The sequence below is a fragment of the Thamnophis elegans genome, unplaced genomic scaffold (assembly GCF_009769535.1).
Source record: "Thamnophis elegans isolate rThaEle1 unplaced genomic scaffold, rThaEle1.pri scaffold_126_arrow_ctg1, whole genome shotgun sequence".
NCBI lineage: Eukaryota > Metazoa > Chordata > Lepidosauria > Squamata > Colubridae > Thamnophis > Thamnophis elegans.
In genome coordinates, this window is record NW_022473596.1 from 67965 (window position 1) to 89464 (window position 21500).

General features: G+C 45.8%; 1 protein-coding gene across 2 annotated transcripts; it reads left to right on the forward strand.

The window, feature by feature from the left end:
- The first annotated feature begins 3025 nt into the window (after nt 1–3025).
- On the forward strand, nt 3026–21246 carry LOC116523252 (cathepsin L1-like). 2 transcript variants are annotated; one of them, XM_032238344.1, is made up of 6 exons: nt 3026–3171; nt 5110–5116; nt 15237–15332; nt 15963–16085; nt 18224–18382; nt 21067–21246. In XM_032238344.1, exons 3-6 carry the CDS (start codon nt 15237–15239, stop codon nt 21229–21231), a joined length of 543 nt encoding a protein of 180 aa, XP_032094235.1. In that variant the 5' UTR covers nt 3026–3171; nt 5110–5116; the 3' UTR covers nt 21232–21246. The 2 variants fall into 2 exon arrangements, with proteins under 2 accessions (XP_032094235.1, XP_032094234.1); XM_032238343.1 differs by lacking the exon at nt 5110–5116 and having other exon boundaries at nt 15198–15332.
- The last annotated feature ends 254 nt before the right edge of the window (nt 21247–21500 follow it).

A 21500-nucleotide genomic window follows, 5' to 3' on the forward strand; every position in this document is an offset into this window, starting at 1 on the left:
GTTTATATCTCTCATTTGAGTGATCTTTAAGATATGCCGATATTTTAGCCATCTCGGCTAAGTTTGTGACTTTCAATGTCCATTCTTGGATTGTAGGCAAGTCTTCCTTCTTCCAGTATTGCGCCACCAACAGTCTTGCTGCAGTTATTAGGTGCAGAATCAAGTTAGTCCCTACCACTGTAAAGTCAGTACATATACCTAGTAAAAATAACTGAGGAGTAAACTTTATCCTTCTTTTAAAAATATTTTGCATAACCCATCATATTTTTATCCAGAATGCCTTAACCTTTTGGCAGGTCCACAATATATGATAATATATAGCATCGAGAGAACCACACCTCCAACATTTAGGCTGTATAAGACCAGTCAAGGTTAGCAGTGGGGTGGAACTTAGAAGGGTTAGTGAAACTAACAGTAATAATTTCTGGTAACCCACTACTTTCGGACCAGCCAGAATTTTTCTTGAGTTACACCAAAGTACACAAACCTTTCTCAATCAATAGGAGAAGAATATTTATAGCTCAGGGTTGAAATGAGGGTTCGTCGGTGTTCACTGAGGTTGGTTGTTTCCTTGCAGATGTTTCATCACTAATGATGTTACCCAGTTCAGTTATGAAACATCTGCAAGAAAACAACCAAGCTCAGAGAGTGCCAAGGACCCTTCTCAATATTCTTTATTTTTAGAGTGACCTTTTTTCTGCAGCACAGGATAAAATAGTTGCTAAACATATTAAACAGACAAAAAAAAGAAAAACTAAAAGACTCCAATGAAAAATAAGAAACCTGTTTGATCAACATAGCCGCAGGGGATTGGTTCTCTGGAAAACAAAGAAGCAATGGGTGGAAACTAATCAAGGAGAGGAGCAACCCAGAACCAAGGAGAAATTTCCTGACCATGAGACAAAATAAGTGGAACAACTTGCCTTCAGCAGTTGTGTGTGCCCCAACACTGGAGATTTTAAAGCCATTTGCCTGGAATGGTATAGTTTAGTTTAGTTTAGTTTATTTGGTCTTGTATGCCACCCACTCCTGAAGGACTCCAGGTGGCTTACAATAGACAAGGGAAGGGGATAAATCAACAAAACAACACTTAAAAAAAACACAACATTCACAATTTTCATGGGGCTGGATATTTCACAAGCCCCCCGGCCTGCTGGAGCAGCCAGGACTTGGTGGCTTTGCAGAAGGCCGGGAAGGTAGTAAGTGTCCGGATCTCCATGGGGAGGTCGTTCCAAAGGGCTGGAGCTGCAACAGAGAAGGCTCTCCCCTGGGGAGTCGCCAGCCGACATTGGCTGGCAGATGGAATCCGGAGAAGACCTAACCTGTGAGATCTAATCGGTCTATGGGAGGTAATCGGCAGGAGGCGGTCTCTCAGGTAGCCAGGTCCGATGCCATGTAGGGCTTTATAGGTGACGACCAGCACCCTGAAGCGGGTCCGGAGACCAATGGGTAGCCAGTGCAGCTCGCGGAGGATAGGTGTAACGTGGGTGTACCTGGGTGCACCCACAATTGCTCGCGCGGCTGCGTTCTGGAGTAACTGAAGTCTTCGAACACTCTTCAAGGGCAGCCCCATGTAGAGCGCATTACAATAATCCAGTCTTGAGGTCACAAGGGCGTGAGTGACTGTCTGAAGGGCCTCCCGATCCAGGTAGGGTCGCAATTGGTGCACCAGGCGAACCTGGGCAAAGGTCCCCCTGGTCATAGCCGACAAATGATGTCAGCTGTGGATCCAGGACTCCCAAATTGCGGACCCTCTCTGAGGGCCGTATAATTTCACCCCCCAGCCTGAGAGATGGAATACTTAGCCAATCTTATAGAGTAGAGTAGAGTATAGAGTAGTGTTGGTTAATCTTTTGGACACTGAGTGCTGAAACTGGAGTATACACACAGACACACTAGAACCCGGAAGAGAGCCGCTGGCCAGTGTGCGTGTGCATGGCAGCCAGCGGCATTTCTGGGTTCCATCGCGTTCTGCAAAGACCAGCTGGTCAGCGCGCATGCATGCTCCAGAACCCGGAAGAGAGCTGCTGGCCGGTGCAAATACATGTGACGGGGTTCCACCACAAAACCGCGCTTGACTAAACCACGCCCGACTAAACCGCGTCGCTGATGTCATCAACAGGGCGACAACAGCGCGGAGACAGAAGCACGCTGTAAACCCTAAACCTAAAATTAACCTCTAAACCTAAACCTAACCCCCCCAAACCTAATCCTAAACCTAATCCTAATCCTAAACCTAACCCTAAACCTAACCCTTAACCTAACCCTAAACCTGACCCTTAACCTAACCCTTAACCTAACCCTAAACCTAATCCTAACCCTTAACCTAACCCTAACCCTAACCCTTAACCTAACCCTAACCCTAACCCTAACCCTAACCCTAACCCTTAACCTAACCCTAACCCTAACCCTAACCCTAACCCTAACCCTAACCCTAACCCTAACCCTAACCCTAACCCTAACCCTAACCCTAACCCTAACCCTAACCCTAACCCTAACCCTAACCCTAACCCTAACCCTAACCCTTAACCTAACCCTAACCCTAACCCTAACCCTAAAGCTAACCCTAAACCTAACCCTAAACCTAACCCTTACCTTAAGTTGAATCGGCTTGCTTTCAAAGCGCTATTTAAAGCGCCCTTCTTTCTCCGCGCTGGCTGTGGTCGCCCTGTTGATGACGTCAGCGACGCGGTTTAATCGGGCGCGGTTTAGTCGAGCGCGGTTTTGACGGGTCACGATGTGACGGAACCTGGAAGAGCAGCTGGCCATGGTAGGCGTACCCACAGAGAGGGGTCTGTATGCCACCTCTGGCACGCGTGTCATAGGTTCGCCATCACGGGTATAGGGTCTCCTGCTTGTGCAGGGGGCTGGAATGGAAGACCTCCAAGATCGCTTCCAGTACTCACCCACCCCATTAATTGCTGTCTATGTTGACTCCCGGATGACTCACTCTATTCCTCCCATGCGCATGTGTGTGTACAAACCCAACTTCCTGCCTGCCCATCTATGCCAACCCACATGGCCTTAGCCAGCCCATGTTTTCTAAGGAGTGTCGGAGGGAGTTAAGAGAGCCGGGTGAGTAAACGGTGCAGCTGTGGAACTTTGCAAGCTAAGAGAGCTTGAAATCCGAAGCTTTCTTCTAATTCGTTTCCCAAGGCCAGAGTGATCACGGTGAGTCTCTTTCCCTCTTCACTGCCTAAGATGTGCTTTTCCTGATTTCGGCCCATTTATTACTTCATCCTAAACGAAGCAAAAGACAGATTGGTTTTTGTGAAAAAGACCAAGAACTGCAGAATCCTGGAAAAAAATGTGTCTCCTTCGGCACCGTGGACCCTAATTGTGTATATGTGAAGAAAGAAACGTCCTTCTGGGTTCGGCTCCAAGTGGGGAAAAAGACACGGGAGACATGGAGGCTGCTTGGAAAGATGGTTTAATGGTGGACAGGGCCACATGGCTTGAGCCCTGAACAGAAAAGGGGATCACATGCTTCAATGTTGGTGGAGAAGAAGAGAAGAGAAGCTGAGTCCCTGGTTTTATGCCCTCTCTGGCCTTTGATCTTGAGCTTATATTCTGATTGGTTGTCAGACTCCTATGGAGCCATGCAGGGGCAACTCTCTAGGCTGCGTTTTGAATCCAGGTTTGGTTGAGTTCTCAGATGCCATGTGGCGAGTTGGGTAAAGGGCCAATATTATCATGCCTTAATCCCATCACTCCGGAGCTGAAGGGGAGAACTCTTTATTATGTAAAGTGGACTAGCTTGGCCTTCTTAATGGCCCATTGACAAAGTGGGGATGGGCAGAAAGCTACAGGCAACTATTCTGTCTTTTAAAACATGTTTCTTTCTTTTCACATCCAGAGAAATATTCTGCCTTTTCAATATTTCCTAGGATATTTCATTTTTCTGGGAGAGGACTGGATGATAACTTCCCATAGTGGGAATCGGCAAGATATCTAAATGACCTGATCTCCCCAAAACAAAGAATAGCTTTCTCCAGAGCCAGATTTAACATTCTTCCTTCAGCACTCCTCCAGGGCAGGTATAAGAGAACACCTATAGCAGAACGGGTTTGTATATGTGGTAAAGGAGAAGTGGAAGATAATTCACATGTTCTATTACACTGTGAGCTATACAGAGCTTGTAGGTCTGCACATATTCTCCCCTTATTAGAGAGATTGCCAGGGAGCGCAGACCATTTTTATCTATGCTTCCTCCTCCAGGACACTAACCCGGTTACCACATATGCAGTGGCAAAGTTCTGTGCTGCTGCAATGTCCATAAGGAAAAAATTGGCTACAGAAATATAGCACCATCCTGTACCAATTATCTGGACATACCTCTAACAATCTTTGGACCATTATGTTATGATCCACTTTTAATGTCAATACTTTTTAATTATATTTTAATGTTAGTATTTTTTTAGTATGGTGCAAAAACTAATGTGTGTTGCTGGTCTTTGACCGTAATAAAGATTTTACTTACTTACTTCCAACTCTGTTATTCTATTTCTATTGTACTCTCCTAGCCATTTCTCACACTTGTCAAAAAGCAGTATTTGTATAAGCCTGTGTTTGCTTAGTTACGGCTACGCAGCATTAGGCAGATTAATACAGTAGAGACAAGAAACCACATGTGCATATTTTCCGGAAACACAATACCAATATTTACCTTATCTTGGCTCGGTCTATATCCAACTGCAAAGTCATTTGAAACCTATCTGGCATTCAATCATCTGTAATCTGAGTCTTTCTATTCTTGTAGACGGAGTTCGTATTTAATGCTGGTAGCGGCTCCTTAAGCTTGGGAATGTTGCTTTGTGCGAGTATCCTCACTCTTACAAATAATTGCTGGTATAGTCCTTGATTTACAACAGTTCACTTAGTGACGGTTCAAAGTTACGACGGCACTGAAAAAAGTGATCGTTGCAACATCCACATGGTCAGATGATCCAAATTCAGCCACCTTGGCCACTGACTCCTATTTATGACAGTGTCCCGGGGTCACGCGATCCTCTTTTTTGTGACTTTCTGACAAGCAAAGTCAACGCGGGAAGCCAGATTCACTTAACAACTGTGTGGCTAACCTAACCCTTGGAGTGATTCATTTAACAGTTTTGGCAAGAAAAGATCATAAAATAGGGCAAAAGTCACTTAACAAATGTCTCAGCCACAGAAATTTGGGGCTCAATTGTGGCTGTAAGTCGAGGACTACCTGCGTTTGGAGGCCCATGTTGGTTTTATTATCTCGGTCGACAGATGGACTAAGTTCAACATTGTTGTACTACAGTGTAGAAGAGAAAGGGGGATTGTAAAGTACAAATTTGCTCTGCAACGTAAGTACTTCTTAGCACAGTGTTGTGGCCCAGCAGGAGCCGTTGGAGCTGCCACCAGACTCCGACAGTGAGGGGCCCTATGAGTTGGCTCTGGAAGATGTGGAGGACCCTGGACAGGGTTCTGACTCAGAGCAGGGCGCAGAGAGGCTGGTTGGCCACCAGGAGGCGCCTGAGCCTTGGACCAGTGGGAAGGAGACAAGGGAGTGTGAGCCAGACGCCAGCAGTGAGTTGTTCCTGGATGCACGCCATCGAAGAGCTAATAGGCGTCAGGAACAGTTGCGCAGTTACAGGAGGTAATTGCACTCAGCTGGTGGTCATTAGGCTCCTCTCCAGACTATAAAAGGACTGCTTGTGCACACGTCTCTCTTGCAGAAGTCAACACAGGAACTAATGTCGCTGCCCAAGCTTGTCTGTGCCGGTTTGCTGCCAAGGACCTGTCTGTCTGTTAATTAAATGCCGTAACTCATCTTTGGCTCAGAGTGTGTGTTGGTGTGGGACGAGGGGGGTCAGAACACACAGTAACATATCTGTTGTGGCTCAGCAGGAGCTGTTGGAGCTGCCGACGGACTCCGATAGCGAGAGACCCTATGAGTCAGCTCTGGAAGATGTGGAGGACCCTGGGCAGGGTTCAGACTCCGAGTAGGGACCAGAGAGGCTGGTTGGCCACCAGGAGGCGCCTGAGGCATGGAGCAGCGGTGAAAGCCAAAGGGAGTTTGTCCCTGATGTCAGGCACTGGAGCAGTGGGGAGGAGCAAAGGGAGTTGATCCCGGATGCCCGGCAGAGAAGGGCGGAGAAGCGGAGGCAGCAATTACGGAGACAGACTCATAGGAGATAATCAGGCCCAGGTAGTTGTGATTTGGCTCCTCCCAAGAGAGTATATAAGAAGAGACTTTGGGAGGAGACCTTTTGCAGGACACAACTGTTATACTAGGTTGGATAAGCTCATGTGTATCTCTTATCTGTGGGAGTCTGGGTTGCTGCCAATGTCTTGTCTGTGAGTAATTACTGTGAATAAAGCGTGGCTAACAGTAAGCTTGTGTTGGCATGACTCACCGGTTGGATGGGGGGGGGGGGGGTCAGAACACATATCCATGCTATTTTTATTTTTAAAGTCCAGAGCAGTGAGATAATATTTGGAAGTGGCTCAAACTTGCTTTATTCATCTATAAACTTGGTACATGGATGACTTACTCTCTGGGAAAAAAATACTCTGGGGGTAAGACACCCCTAAAGCTCCTCAGGGTGTGTGTTTTGTTAAGGTACAGCCTGTTGTGCCTTAAAATGGCTTCTGCTGTACAGCACAGTGGCATTGCCATGATAACAGCTTCATGATACTCCACAAGAGGGTTGCTTCTGGTAAAATAGAAAATCCAACGTTAGAAATTGTTTGGTCTGGATATTCCCCCCCCCCCCCTTATAAATACATACCGGGGCAATGCTGGGTTATCAGCTCTTTGCAATATAAGAAGGGGGAGGAAGACAAGTGGAATGCAGAATAACAGAGTCGGCGGGGACCTTGGAGGTCTTCTAGTCCAACCCACTGCACAATCAGACTTGCAAGATTCTGTTATTACAGCCATTTCAAGAAAAGGCCACATTTTGATACTGGCAATCCGGAGCACCTTTGTGTTCTCAGTGTGGGAAGTTATCATCCAGCCCTCTCCCAGAAAAATGAAATATCCTAGGAAATATTGAAAAGGCAGAATATTTCTCTGGATATGAAAAGAAAGAAACATGTTTTAAAAGGCAGAATAGTTGCCTGTAGCTTCCTGCCCATCCCCACTGTTAATGGGCCATTAAGAAGGCCAAGCTAGTCCCTTTTACATAATAAAGACTTCTCCACTGCAGCCCCAGGGGGTGGGATGGGAGTAAAGGGATGATAATATTGGCCCTTTACTGAACTGACCACATGGCATCTGAGAACTCAACCAAACCTGGATTCAAAACGCAGCCGAGAGAGTTGCCCCTGCATGGCCCCATGGGAGTCTGACAACCAATCAGAATACATTTCTTACACAGGAACAGGAAACAGAGAGGTGGGACTGAACAGGTTATAAAAAGCCTAGCAAGCCCCTCCCTCAGCCCTTCTCTTCTTCTCCACCAACATTGAAACCTGTGATCCCCTTTTCTGTTCAGGATTCAAGCCACGTGGTCCTGTCCACCATTAAACCATCTTTCCAAGCAGCCTCCATGTCTTCAGTGTCTTTTTCCCCACTTGGAGCTGAAGCCAGAAGGACGTTTCTTTCATCATCAGCAAAGGAAAACAAGGCACATCTGAGATTAATTTTAAAGTGGATTGCTGCACCTCCGAGATCTCAAAGCAGACAGTGAAACAAGCACAGCTTTTGTTATCCTCTCTGCAAATCTGAATTGCCTCTATTTTACATGCTGCTGGAGAATGGCGTTCTGTTTCCAGATGTGGAAGCCTGCCCCAATGTGCTGTCCAGTTGCCAAAAAAATAATAAAAATTCTGGTCTACATGAACAGAGGGATAGCATCAAGGTCACAGGAAGTGATAGTACCGCTTTATACTGCACTGGTGAGACCATACATGGAATAATGCATCCAGTTTTGGTCTCACTCCCAGTATAAAAAAGGAGATTGGAGATGGAATCGTATGATGAGGGGCTGAGAGAACTGGGTATGTCTAGCTTATCAAAGAGAAGATTTAGAGGGAGATGATAACTGTCTTCCAGGACTTGAGAAGTTCTCACGGAGAAGAGGGGATTGTTTTATTCCTCCAAAGCATGTGGGGGCGGGATAAGAAATAACGGGTAGAATTTTTCTAGTGATCCAACTAGAAGAAAGAAGACATTTCCTGACATGAGAACCATTTTGTTGTTGTTAGTTGCGAAGTCGTGTCCAACCCATCGCGACCCCATGGACAATGTTCCTCCAGGCCTTCCTGTCCTCTACCATCCTCTGGAGTCCATTGAAGCTCACACCGACTGCTTCGGTGACTCCATCCAGCCCCCTCATTCTCTGTCGTCCCCTTCTTCTTTTGCCCTCCATCGTTCCCAGCATGAGGCTCTTCTCCAGGGAGTCCTTCCTTCTCATTCGGTGGCCAAAGTCCTTGAGTTTCCTCTTCAGGATTTAGGATCTTCTAAAGAGCCATCAGGGTTGATCTCCTCTAGGACTGACTGGTTGGATGGCCTTGCAGTCCAAGGGACTCAGAGCAGGAGTCTTCTTCTCCAGCACCAGAGTTCAAAGGCCTCCATTCTTTGGCACTCAGCCTTCCTTATGGTCCAACCTTCACAGCCATCCATTGCAACTGGGAAAACCACAGCCTTGGCTATACATGAGAACAATTAATAAGTGGAATTTTCAAAAGGTGTTTTTTTATTTTATTTTAAAAAAAGCAACTGGACTATGCTTTTTCTTGATGAAGACATTTTACTTCTCATCCAAGAAATTTTTTTGGGGTTCTGACTAGATGGTGGGATGGATTACTTCCTATTGGTTCATTAGTTCATCCAGTCAGAAATAATCCTTCCATCCGTCCCCCCCCCCCCCATCATCAGTCAGAATTGAAGGAGCTTCTCAGAGAAGCGAAACGCCTTCAACAAAGCCCACATGCCTTTTGAAAAAGCACCTTTAGGTTTCAGGTTTCAGGTTTCGTTTTATTTATATGCCGCCCTATTCCCAACAGGACTCAGGGCGGCTCACAAACCCAAGAGGGGAAGGGAAACATAAGAACTACAAATACAAACCTTTAAAATAACCAACAGACACACAATCGAGAGGGGAAGGGAACTCATCAACCCCAGGCCTGCCGACACAGCCAGGTTTTAACGGCTTTTCGGAAGGCCTGGAGAGAGGTGAGGGTCCGAATCTCTGCAGGGAGTTCATTCCAAAGGGCCGGAGCTGCCACAGAGAAGGCCCTCCCCTGGGTAGTAGCCAGATGGCATTGGCTGGTAGACAGAACCCGGAGGAGGCCAACCCTGTGAGATCTAATGGGTCTTTGGGAGGTAATTGGCAGCAGGCGGTCTCTCAAGTACCCAGGTCCAATACTATGAAGGGCTTTATAAGTGACGACTAGCACCTTGAAGCGTATCCGGAGACCAATCGGTAGCCAGTGCAGCTCGCGGAGGATAGGTGTAACGTGGGTGTACCGAGGTGCACCCACAATCGCTCGCGCGGCTGCATTCTGGACGAGTTGAAGTCTCCGAATGCCTTTGCAACACCCATGATCTGGATGACTGAGAATCTCCATAGATGTTCAATCAGTGGAATGGCTTGCCTCCTGGAGCTGTGGGGGCTCCATTAAATGAGGCTTTCAAGAAGAGATTGGACAGCCGTGGAGATAGTGTAAGTCTCCTGCCTTGAGCAGGGGGTTGGACTAGAAGACCTCCGAGGTTCCCTCTAGCTCTAGGATTCTATGTTCCGTGTTCTAAATATATCTGTCAACTTCACTAGCCAGGAAGAGAACCAGTTATTGGTTGTAATATAGTAGGACTTGAAAATGGCTTTGGAAGATGGCTAGATCTGCAGGGTTAATTTCCTTTTCCTGAAAGGGTCGAGCCAACCCTTTTGAAGATGTTAAGTCTCTGAACTCAAAGTTAAAAGCCAGGTCTTCTCTTTTAGTTGTCAACTCTCTCATCTCAGGCAGCTGATCTCCTGGTTTGGAAAAAGTGGCAGTTGAGGATGAGCAGCCAGTTCTTTAACCAGTTGGGAAAAAGTAAAAAAGAGTCACCAAGATCGATCCAACCACATCGATCTGAGTTCTTTCAAGGTATTGTTGGAAGAAACGTCCTTCTGGGTTCAGCTCCAAGTGGGGAAAAAGACACTGGAGACATGGAGGCTGCTTGGAAAGATGGTTTTAATGGTGGACAGGGCCACATGGCTTGAGCCCTGAACAGAAAAGGTGATCACATGCTTCATTGTTGGTGGAGAAGAAGAGAAGAGAAGCTGAGTCCCTGGTTTTATGCCCTCTCTGGCCTTTGATCTTGAGCTTATATTCTGATTGGTTGTCATGCTCCCATGGAGCCATGCAGGGGCAACTCTCTAGGCTGCGTTTTGAATCCAGGTTTGGTTGAGTTCTCAGATGTCATGTGGCGAGTTGGGTAAAGGGCCAATATTATCATGCCTTAATCCCATCACTCCGGAGCTGAAGCGGAGAAGTCTTTATTATGTAAAGTGGACTAGCTTGGCCTTCTTAATGGCCCATTGACAAAGTGGGGATGGGCAGGAAGCTACAGGGAGCTATTCTGTCTTTTAAAACATGTTTCTTCCTTTTCACATCCAGAGAAATATTCTGCCTTTCCAATATTTCCTAGGATATTTCATTTTTTTCTGGCAGAGGGCTGGGTGATAACTTCCTACAGAATCAAAAAATTATGGGATGGAAGCGACTGTTGACAATTGTATCCTTGGATTTCCAAAAAGCTTCTGGTGACCTTCATACAAGTTTCTTGAGGGAGTTGAGTGACTGTAGGATCGCAGAGGAGGTCCTCTGAGGGGGTGGTGCCTTGTTTACTAATGGAAAACTATACTGGCAATTTTCACAAGAAATAAGATAGAAACCAGAAAGAAAATGTAGTGTATTTCTCCATGAAGCAGGCCATCAATCTGTGGAAGACGATGCCACAGTATGTGGTGTTCACTACCAGTTGAGAAGGCCTTTAAGAGTAGTTTAATGAAAAGGAGTGATATGAGAGCAGTGTTCCAATATCTCAGGGGTTGCCACTAAGAAGAGGGAGTCAAGCTATTCTCCAAAGCACCCGAGGGCAGGACAAGAAGCAATGGGTGGAAACTAATCAAGCAGAGAAGCAACCTAGAGCTAAGGAGAAATTTATGAAGAACAATTAATCAGTGGAACAGCTTGTCTCCAGAGGTTTTAGATGCTCCAACACTGGAAGTTTTAAAGAAGAAGATTACAACCATTTATCTGAAATGATTTAGGCTGTACTGTGTAAGCAACGGGTTAGACTAGAAGACCTCTAGAGTCCTTTCCACCTATGCTACTCCTTATTTTAGTACACCAGTTCTAGAACTACAAATGGCAATAAATTTGGAAAACAGGAATGGGTACCATCCAGTGTTGGTATTCAAATAATTTACCAACCAGTGTTCTGCCCTAATGACCTGCTGGGTAGGCGGGGCTCAGTGATCATGTGATCATGTGGGCGTGGCCAAGTCAATGTCACTCAGGTCGATGGGCACTTCGCCTTAGTTGTTACAATGGTAATAAGGGTTAACCGGAGAGGCAGTTTCTGTAATCAGGGCAATAAGGATTAGGCTAGAAACAACACCAGAATGTTTCCTTCCTGCCTTCCTTACAGGATTAGCCCTGCAAAGTGGGAAAAAAATCAAAACGAGATTTCTTCCAACAATCGGTTCTCTGAACTACTTAGAAAGTTACCAACTGGTTCTCTCAAATAGGTGCGAACCGGCTGAATCCCACCACTGGTACCATCAAGGCAACAGGAGGAGGCAACATGTACCATAATCTTTTATTTGTGGGCTTCCAAGGTGATTTTGGTTGACCACCATGTGAGAGAGAACACTGCCCGGAAATGATCTGGCAGGGATATTCCCATGAGGTCACCAGGCCTTGATTTCATCATTTGGATTGTGAGCCGCCCTGAGTCCCCCCAGGGAAAGGGGCGGCATACAAATAAACACAAATACAAATCAGCTGTTCCATGTGAACCAAAAACTTAAGCTGTGAAAAAGTGGCGTGTATGCTTAAAATTAATCTCATTAATAACTAATTGGTACTGGGAAGACTGCACTGTGAAGCTAGAATGATGCATTCTCCTACTTCTCCAAGGAATTTACACTCCACCCCACTCAAGTGCTTGCAGCTGCTGTAATTGGACTGCCCCCCTCTCCCCGGCCTTTCAAAGCTAGGTCACTGAATATCAGGGGTGGATTCCTCCCAGTTCTAAGCTCTTCTCTAGAAGAGGTTCCACAAATCTACCGTGCCGTTTAGAACCGGTTCCAGCTCCCTCTCCACCCTCCCCTTCTGTACATCATCAAGATGAAGACCGAGAGGAGGAATTCTGGGAGTTGAAGTCCACAAGTCTTAAAGCTGTCAAGTTTGAACACCCCTGGGTTTTTTTTTTTTTCTAAAGGGTCAGGGGTGCGAAGGTCTTGTAACTTGACAGTTTTAAGACTTGCGTGCTTCAGTGCCAGAGTTCCTGAGCCAACATGACTGGAGGAGGAATTCTGGATTTGAAGTCCACAAGTCTTAAAGCTGTCAAGTTTGAACACCCCTGGGTTTTTTTCCTAAAGGGTTAGGGGTGTGAGGGTCTTGTAACTTGACAGCTTTAAGACTTGCACACTTCAGTGCCAGAGTTCCTGAGCCAACATGACTGGAGGAGGAATTCTGGGAGTTGAAGTCCACAAGTTTTAAAGCTGTCAAGTTTGAACACCCCTGGGTTTTTTTCTTCTAAAGGGTTAGGGGTGCGAGGGTCTTGTAACTTGACAGCTTTAAGACTTGCACACTTCAATGCCAGAGTTCCTGAGCCAACATGACTGGAGGAGGAATTCTGGATTTGAAGTCCACAAGTCTTAAAGCTGTCAAGTTTGAACACCCCTGGGGGTTTTTTTCTTCTAAAGGGTTAGGAGTGCAAGGGTCTTGTAACTTGACAGCTTTAAGACTTGCGTGCTTCAAATGCCAGAGTTTCTGAGCCAACATTCTGGTTGCTAAGCAAGAGCGTTGTTAAGTGAGTTTCACCACATTTTACAAGTTGGCCACGCCCACCCAGTCACATTGCTGGCAAGCCACTCCCACAAAGCAGGCCACACCTACAGAAGAGGTTCTAAAAAGTTTTGAAACCCACCACTGCTGAATATGAATAGGTTTGGAGACCTGGATATAGAGACCCCCACATTCTCTTACTGCCCAAATCAGCACTGATTAATGATGAGCCATCCGAGACATTTTTTGACACTTATTGGGCTACATATATCCAATGAAGATCACACAAAGTGTTAGTGCCACTTTGTAATGCTTTGGTAAAGACCATACTTGGAATACTGGATCCACTTTTAGTCACCACAATATTAAAAAAAGAAGATGTTGAGACTTTAGAAAGAGCAGAGAAGAGCAACAAAGATGATTAGGGGACTGGAGGCTAAAAACTATGAAGAACGGTTGCAGGAACTGGGTGTGTCTAGTTTAATGAAAAGAAGGACTAGGGAAGACACGATAGCAGTCTTCCAATATCTCAGGGGTTGCCACAAAGAAGAGGGAATCAAACTATTCTCCAAAGCACCTGAAGGCAGAACAAGAAGCAATGGGTGGAAACTAATCAAGGAGAGAAGCAACTTAGAACTGAGGAGAAATTTCCTGACAGTGAGAACAATTAATCAGTGGAACAATTTGCCTCCAGAAGTTGTGAATGCCCCAACACTGAAAGTATTTAAGAAGATGTTGCATAGCCATTTGTCTGAAACGGTATAGGGTTTCCTGCCTAGGCAGGGGGTTGGACTAGAAGACCTCCAAGGTCCCTTCCAACTCTGCTATTGTATTGAAAGAGCAATAAAGATGATTAGGGGACTGGAGACTAAAACATATGAAGAACGCTTGCAGGAACTGGGTATGTCTAGTTTAATGAAAAGAAGGACTAGGGGAGACATGATAGCAGCCTTCCAGTATCTCAGGGACTTCCCCAAAGAAGAGGGAGTCAAACTATTCTCCAAAGCACCTGAGGGCAGGACAAGAAGCAAGGGATGGAAACTAACTAAGGAGACGAGCAACCTGGAATTAAGGAGAAACTTCCTGACAGTGAGGATAATTAACCAGTGGGACAGCCTGCCACCAGAAGCTCTATCACTGGGGGTGGTTTTAAGACAAAGATTGGACAGCCACTTGTTTGAAATGGCAGTCTCCTGTTTGAACAGGGCATTGGGCTACACAACCTCTAAGATCCCTTCCAACTGTTATTGTTGTTTCTCTTCCCCCCTCCTCTTTCTCTCATTCCCTCCCTCCTTCTCCCACCCACCCCCAGGATGGGGCTTCATCCAAAGATCTGCACTGCCACCCCCCCACCCACCCCCCGTCCCTCAGCAGCAACAGGAGTGCTTCAAACTTCCTCTGAATTCTTCACTGCGAGAAGTTTATTTATTCAGGCTCCCCTTCTGTCACACGTGCTATCTATCCTCTGACCGAGTATCTCGGTTTCCCATCGCTCCTAGTGTATCTTTTCCCTGCCAATTCTCCTGGCTGCAGTTTCTGTCTGAGAGTAACGCATAACTCACAGGAGTGGCGCAGGGGAAGAAAAACAAGATTCCTGGCCAGTCCATTCATATTTTTTTTTTTGTGATGTGAACCAGGAGGGAGCAGGGAAAGCTGTGTTTTCCTTCCCCCTCACTTCCCCGTCCCAAATTCCAACAAATATCCCGGAGTAATGGGGAGGAGGATTTTCAGCTGGCTAGCGGAGACTAACAATTGGCTGCTCTCACGCCCTCCTGATGTTCCCATCCTCAGAAGAAGATCAAAGTTGGTGAAACAAACAGCCACGAACAGGGCATGCAACTGTCCTAAATTGCATGCGCTTTATCCTGGCAGATAGGTTGAAGGAGGGCGCATAAAGGCTCTCGGGAAACTCTCCGGGAGTCTCATTAAGACGGGCCCTTTCAAACGCAGAGCAAGAGTTCAAGGTTAGCGGGCAGATTTCACAACTCAAAAAAGTCTCTTTGTGGATGCTGTTACAGCAACGGGGCTGAAGGATAAAGCTAAATATACTTGTTTGTCCGGGAAATTAGAAAAGGGTTTTGGAAACGGACTGTAGGACTTAGGAGACACCGAGAAAGGTGCCAATTTCATGGCAGGGATTTTACCTGGTGATATCGGGGGGGGGGGGGGATTTGGCTGATTTGAAGCAGGTAACAAAGAGCTTTCTTTGCTTTTTCTAGAAGACAACAATGCTCTCGAGCTGGGTGATGTTGCTTACTTGGATGGTTCACCTGAAAGTGTTTTGCGTAGCGCAGGATCCGGCCGTGGAAGAAGCCTGGAGAAATTGGAAGGAGATCCATGAGAGAGTATACACCGAAGTGAGTTTGCTTTGTTCTCAAAGAAATGAACGTCTAATTTATCTTTCAGTAATTCTAAGTTTCAATGCTTCTAAGGTTCTTCTCCTTCTCCGTCTTTCTCCTCCTCCTCCTCCTCCTCTCCTCCTCCTCCTCCTCCTCCTCCTCCTCCTCCTTTTTTGCTTTTTAAAAGAAAGTTCCAATGGCACAAAAAAAGAGATGTGGTGTAAACTTGATCTTTGAAGGCGCAAACTTCCTTTCTGAAGGACTGTCTTCTATTTCCCTGCATCTTTTTCTAGATTATTGCGGGCTTTGCTCAGGATCTTACAATTCTGTTTCAATCCATGTTCCAACCTAGAGAATATGTAGACGTTGGTACTCTTACACGGGGAAGAGTATCAGAGCTGGGGAAAACGCTCGATAGGTACTCGGAGGCCTTCTACTCTCCTGCTGAACAAAAACCTCACCACTATTGGGAGAAAGGAGTATTGTGTATGTTGACCGCCTTGAGTTACTTTTAAAAATAAAAGGTGGGATAAAAACCGAATAAACCAGATCCATTTTGAGAAGCTAAGATTTTAAGCTGTTCTTCCACCCACAAACGATGCTTTGAGATAGGAGAGAATTTAGCCCGTCTCTTCTTGGCTCCCTTAGGAGGAAGAGCCCGCACGGAGAGCCATATGGGAGAAGAATCGGCAGATGATTGAGAAGCACAACCGTGAGGCTGATGAAGGAAAACACTCCTATTGGCAGGGGCTGAATCAGTTTAGTGATTGGGTAAGCAAACTCGGGAGTATATCATAGATTCAAAGCTTATGCATGTTGGGCAGTGGTGGGGTTTCAAAAATTGTTTGAACCTACTCTGTGGGTGTGGCCTCCTTTGTGGGAGTGGCTTGCTGCCCATGTGACAAAATGGGAGTGGCTTGCTGCCCATGTGACCGGATGGGAGTGGCTTGCTGCCCATGTGACCGGATGGGAATGGCTTGCTGCCCATGTGACCGGATGGGAGTGGCTTGCCGCCCATGTGACCAGATGGGAGTGGCTTGCTGCCCATGTGACCGGATGGGAGTGGCTTGCTGCCCATGTGACCAGATGGGAGTGGCTTGCTGCCCATGTGACTGGATGGGAGTGGCTTGCCGCCCATGTGACCGGATAGGAAGATGCTGACGACACTTGTCAGAACTACCTTAAATTACCTCCCACACAGCACTGGCATGCATAAGAATATGATGTCAACTTGTTTTTTAAAAGGCATCTTTGGTTTGCGTTAAAACAACTTCAACACACGCAATGTTCTGATTGCACCACAAACGCAGTAGTCATCCTTACCTTTCACAGAGGCACTGAGTTTTATAAATATGAGCATGATAGTGTAGAATAATCATAACAGAAAACATTGCGCTGTGATCGATAAATGTAAAAATAAAGCGAAAACCTTACCCTAACCCCCCCAAACCTAACCCTAAACCTAACCCTAACCCTAAACCTAACCCTTAACCTAACCCTAAATCTAACCCTTAACCTAACCCTTAACCTAACGCTAAACCTAACGCTAACCCTTAACCTAACGCTAAACGTAACCCTAACGCTCTAAACCTAACCCTAACCCTTAACCTAACCCTAACCCTAACCCTAAACCTAACCTTTACCTTTATGTGAATCGGCTTGCTTTAATTTTATTTTTATTTCAATTTTTAATTTTTTTCGTCGCGCTGTGATGATGTCAAATGCGCGCTTTCGTCGAGGGCGCTTTTGTGGACCGCGGTTTTGACGGGTCACGCTTTTCACTACTCTAGACATCCCCAGTTCCTGTAACCGTTCTTCATGTTTTAGTCTCCAGGCCTTTAATCATCTTAGTTGTTCTTCTCTCCACTTTTTACAAAGCCTCAACATCTTCTTTGTAATGTGACCAAAACTGGATGCTCTATTCCAGGTGTGATGTTACTAAGGTAAAGTAGGACGTCAAGTGAGATTTGGACATTAAGTGTGAAACCTACTGGGTCTGGCTGGACAGCCTCTTGGGGCCCCTTTACTTCTATATTAAAAGCCACATAGACAAGATTTGGAACTTGCAAAAGAACAGGAAGCCTGTGCCTAACCACAAGATGTCAAAATCTATGTTAAAAGTCCTAGGTTCAATTAAAGTTCGTTAATGACACGTACTCCACAACAGAAGGAGAAGTAAGACCCCCATCTCCTTATAAGGCTTCTCTCCTCAAGGTAACCACTAAGAAATGTGTTAAGTGTTTCCGTGTTGCGCTGCCTTTGAGAATGTATAAGAATGCATGCTTTGATAATGAAGGTGGTTCAGAACTTGCAATGCTAAGCCATGGGCTGGCTTTCTGAACCTGGCTGTCAAATAAACTTTTCCTGTATCCCGAGAAGTCTAAAGCCTGTCATTTTCTGGGTTCCACCACAAAACCGCGCTCGACTAAACCGCGTCCGACTAAACTGCATAGCTGACGTCATCAACAGGGCGACAACAGCGCGGAGACAGAAGCACGCTGTAAACCCTAAATCTAAAATTAACCCCTAAACCTAACCCCCCTAAACCTAATCCTAACCCTAAACCTAACCCTAAACCTAATCCTTAAACTAACCCTAACCCTAACCCTAAACCTAACCCTAAACCTAACCCTAAACCTAACCCTAAACCTAACCCTAAACCTAACCCTTACCTTAAGTTGAATCGGCTTGCTTTCAAAGCGCTATTTAAAGCGCCCTTCTTTCTCCGCGCTGGCTGTGGTCGCCCTGTTGATGACATCAGCGACGCGGTTTAATCGGGCGTGGCTTAGTTGAGCGCGGTTTTTACAGGTCATGCATTTTCTGCAACAAAGGTTTTATCAAGCGGTACTTTTAAGCCCTAGAAAGCCTCCTTTTAAGCAAAAGGTAATGGAACTTCATTCTTCTCTCAGACCGATGAAGAACTTAGTCGCATGGTGGGAGGTTCTCGTCCTGTGAGGGAGGATCCTGACAATGCTTTTCAAGGCGTTGGCCATGCGCCACGATTTCAGCAGGCACCCAACCCCAAGAAATGCCACCAGAGATCTTATGGCACTTCAAGAAAAGACCAGGTGAGTCTATGAACAGCCTTGGGTAGGTAGCTCACTCTAACCCAGGGGTGTCAAACTCAAGGCCCGTAGGCCAGATGCAGCCTGCAGTGGGCTTAAATCTGGCCCAATGGGCCTGGAGATATCAAAGGATCGGTCTGCAGTGCCTCTGCTGGCCAAAATGGGCCATGCAGGAGCCTCATAAGTCCCCCCCCCCCCCCATGGACCGTTTTCAGCTGGCAGAGTGCTGCAGGAGGCTGTGGAGATTGAGGTTTTGGTTCACCAACAAAAGGGCACCCGACAAAAGCGTGCCCGACTAAACCGCGGTGACAAAACCGTGAGTTCTAAATCGCGCCAACGAATCGCGCCGACGAATGAGCGCTGAAGCGTGCCGACAACAGCGTGCCGACAGAAGCGCACTGTAAACCTAACCCTAACCCTAACCCTAAACCTGACCCTAAACCTGACCCTGACCCTAACCCTAACCCTAACCCTTAACTTAACTTAAATCAGGCTTCTGTCGGTGCGCTGTTGTCGGCGTGCTGTTGTTGGCGCGCTGTTGTTGGCGCGTTGATGATATCGCGGGTTTCGCACCGTGGTTTTGTCATGCGTGCTTTTGTCGGGTCACGGAGGTTTTGGCCAGCAGAGTGTTGCATAAACCGATCTCAGGGTTATCCCATAAAAATAATGTCCAGCTGCAAAATTCCAGGTGATCCAACCTGGGACCATCATAAAGGGAGGAGCAGAGGAGGGCCCGTAGTCTTCCATAGCCCAAGGCCATTGAGGGAAGGTGGACCCTCCCAAAATTACGTTCTAGCACCTCCCTTAAAGAAGGAAGACCACAAAGCCTATCAGAGGTCTTGGGAGGAGAGGTATTTTTTTCTTTTTTTCAGCAAAAAGTCCACCAGGGGTTTCCAGCCAGTAAGAGTGACTAAATTAGTAGACCAGTGAAATACTGTGGACATAATATACTGTGTTTTCCCCAAAATAAGACAGGGTCTTATTTTCTTTTGACCCCCGAAATAAGCACTTGGCCTTATTTTCGGGGAGGTCTTATTATTTTTGAGGTGCAGGAGGTGGAGAGCGTGGTGACCTCATGGCTGCTGCTGTGTTGCAATATTTTTTTTGGGGGGGGGGCTTATTTTAATGCATGTGCTCCAAAGCCCGATTGGGCTTATTATCTGGGGAAGTCCTATTTTCAGGGAAACAGGGTACTTGTAATGTACTATAAATTATTACTAATATTAAGTCCTCCTCTACGGCTGTACCAGAGGTAGTAAAAAAAAGATTGGCAGACAGTGGGGCAGACAGTTTTTAGAGACACCTGGAGAAATAGTCAGTTCGTTTATGCTCTGCTCCTATATAAAAGAGTCACGCCTTCTAGCAGCTGGAGACTATGTTTTTAATCTCTACATCAGTGGTTGTCAACCTAGCGAGCCGAGGTGGCGCAGTGGTTAGGGTGCAGTACTGCAGGCCACTCCCGCTGACTGTGATCTGCAGTTCAGCGGTTCAAATCTCACCGGCTCAAGGTCGACTCAGCCTTCCATCCTTCCGAGGTGGGTGAAATGAGGACCCAGACTGTGGGGGCAAGTTGCTGACTCAATTGCTAAAAAATTGTAAACCGCTTAGAGAGGGCTGAAAGCCCTATGAAGCAGTATATAAGTCTAATAAATAAATAAATAAATAAATAAACAAACAAACAAACAAACAAACAAACCTGGTCCCTACCGCCCACTAGTGGAAGTTCCAGCTTTCATGGTGGGCGGTAGGGGCTTTGCCCAATACTGAAGCATTTTCCTTTTTTAAAAATTTAATTGACTTTTTTAAAAAAAATGTCATAGCATTATTTAAAAACATTTTCATTAGGTTCTCATAAAATCACCATTACTGTGGAACCGGTGGGCGGTTAGAAAATTTTACTACTAACAGAGATACAAAAGTGGGCGGCAGGTATAAAAAGGTTGACTACCCCTGTTCTACATTATGGAATTGAGACTATTTATGCCAGAAAGTAAATCTTCTTTTGTCTGGAATAGCTATTTTGAGTGCAAAGGGGGGGAAAAAATGCATCTTGAGCCCGTGTCAAACGGATATCATGGCCACGCCCGATCTTGCCCTTCGAGGTCAAACACAGCCCTGATGTGGCCAAAAAAACCCTTGCACCAAAAAAACCCCCTGTTTATTTGCTCCCCCTCCCACCTCAGGAAAGATTGGATTGGATTTATCGGATTTATATGCCGCCCTTCTCCCAAGGACTCAGGGCGTCGTACAACATTAAAAAAAACAACACATATTACAAAAGTTTTAAAAAAATATCAAATAGAATATCCAAAAAACAAACTCAATTTAGATTAGCAATAACATTTTGAAAAGAATTTCGATTAAAATTAACAATAATCAATAATTTGTTTTGTTCAGGCCAGGCTGGCTTGAAAGAAAACTTTCAAACTCTGCTTTTCAGCTAGGACTATTGTGTTTTCAAGCAATTAAATCCTATTTTCCAAGATTCTCCTGTAAGTTGGCAGGGATGTCTGGATTTAGGTGCCAAACTAGGACAATCCTGCCAGACCAAGGCAATAAGCCTGCTTTTAAGCCTTGATACCCACTTTACAGCCGTTCTATCTGTATCACAGTTTATTGCCTTTCCTTTAATCACGTAGCTCCACTGTCAAGTCTGAATCACTAAAGGGCGATTATTATTTTAACAGCTGGCTCTCGCCTACAGAAGAAAACAGAGGAAGCATCATTCTGAAAATTTGGGAAGGCTTTGCCTAATATCCAGCAACGGAACCAAGAAACTGTTAGGAAGGAGATGCGGATGCGTAAGCCGTTACCGACGCCGTTGCCAAAAATGTTGTAAGCTGGCTTTCTAGTTAAGACAAGGCTGTGCGACTCAAGATTGCTTATAATAACGTAAGCAGGATTACATAGAATCTAGCAGATTTCCCGTCTGCCAGGCAAATAGATTCCCCCACGTTAGAGCTGTCTCTTGTTTTTTTGCTATAATACTTAGTTTCCTAGTACTATGGCCTTTTGTCCTATCCTGCAACATGACATTTAGATCTAATATGCTGTTTCATCTTTTAAAATATATGGCAATAAATCCAGAGGTGGGTTCCTACCAGTTCACACCAGTTCGGTA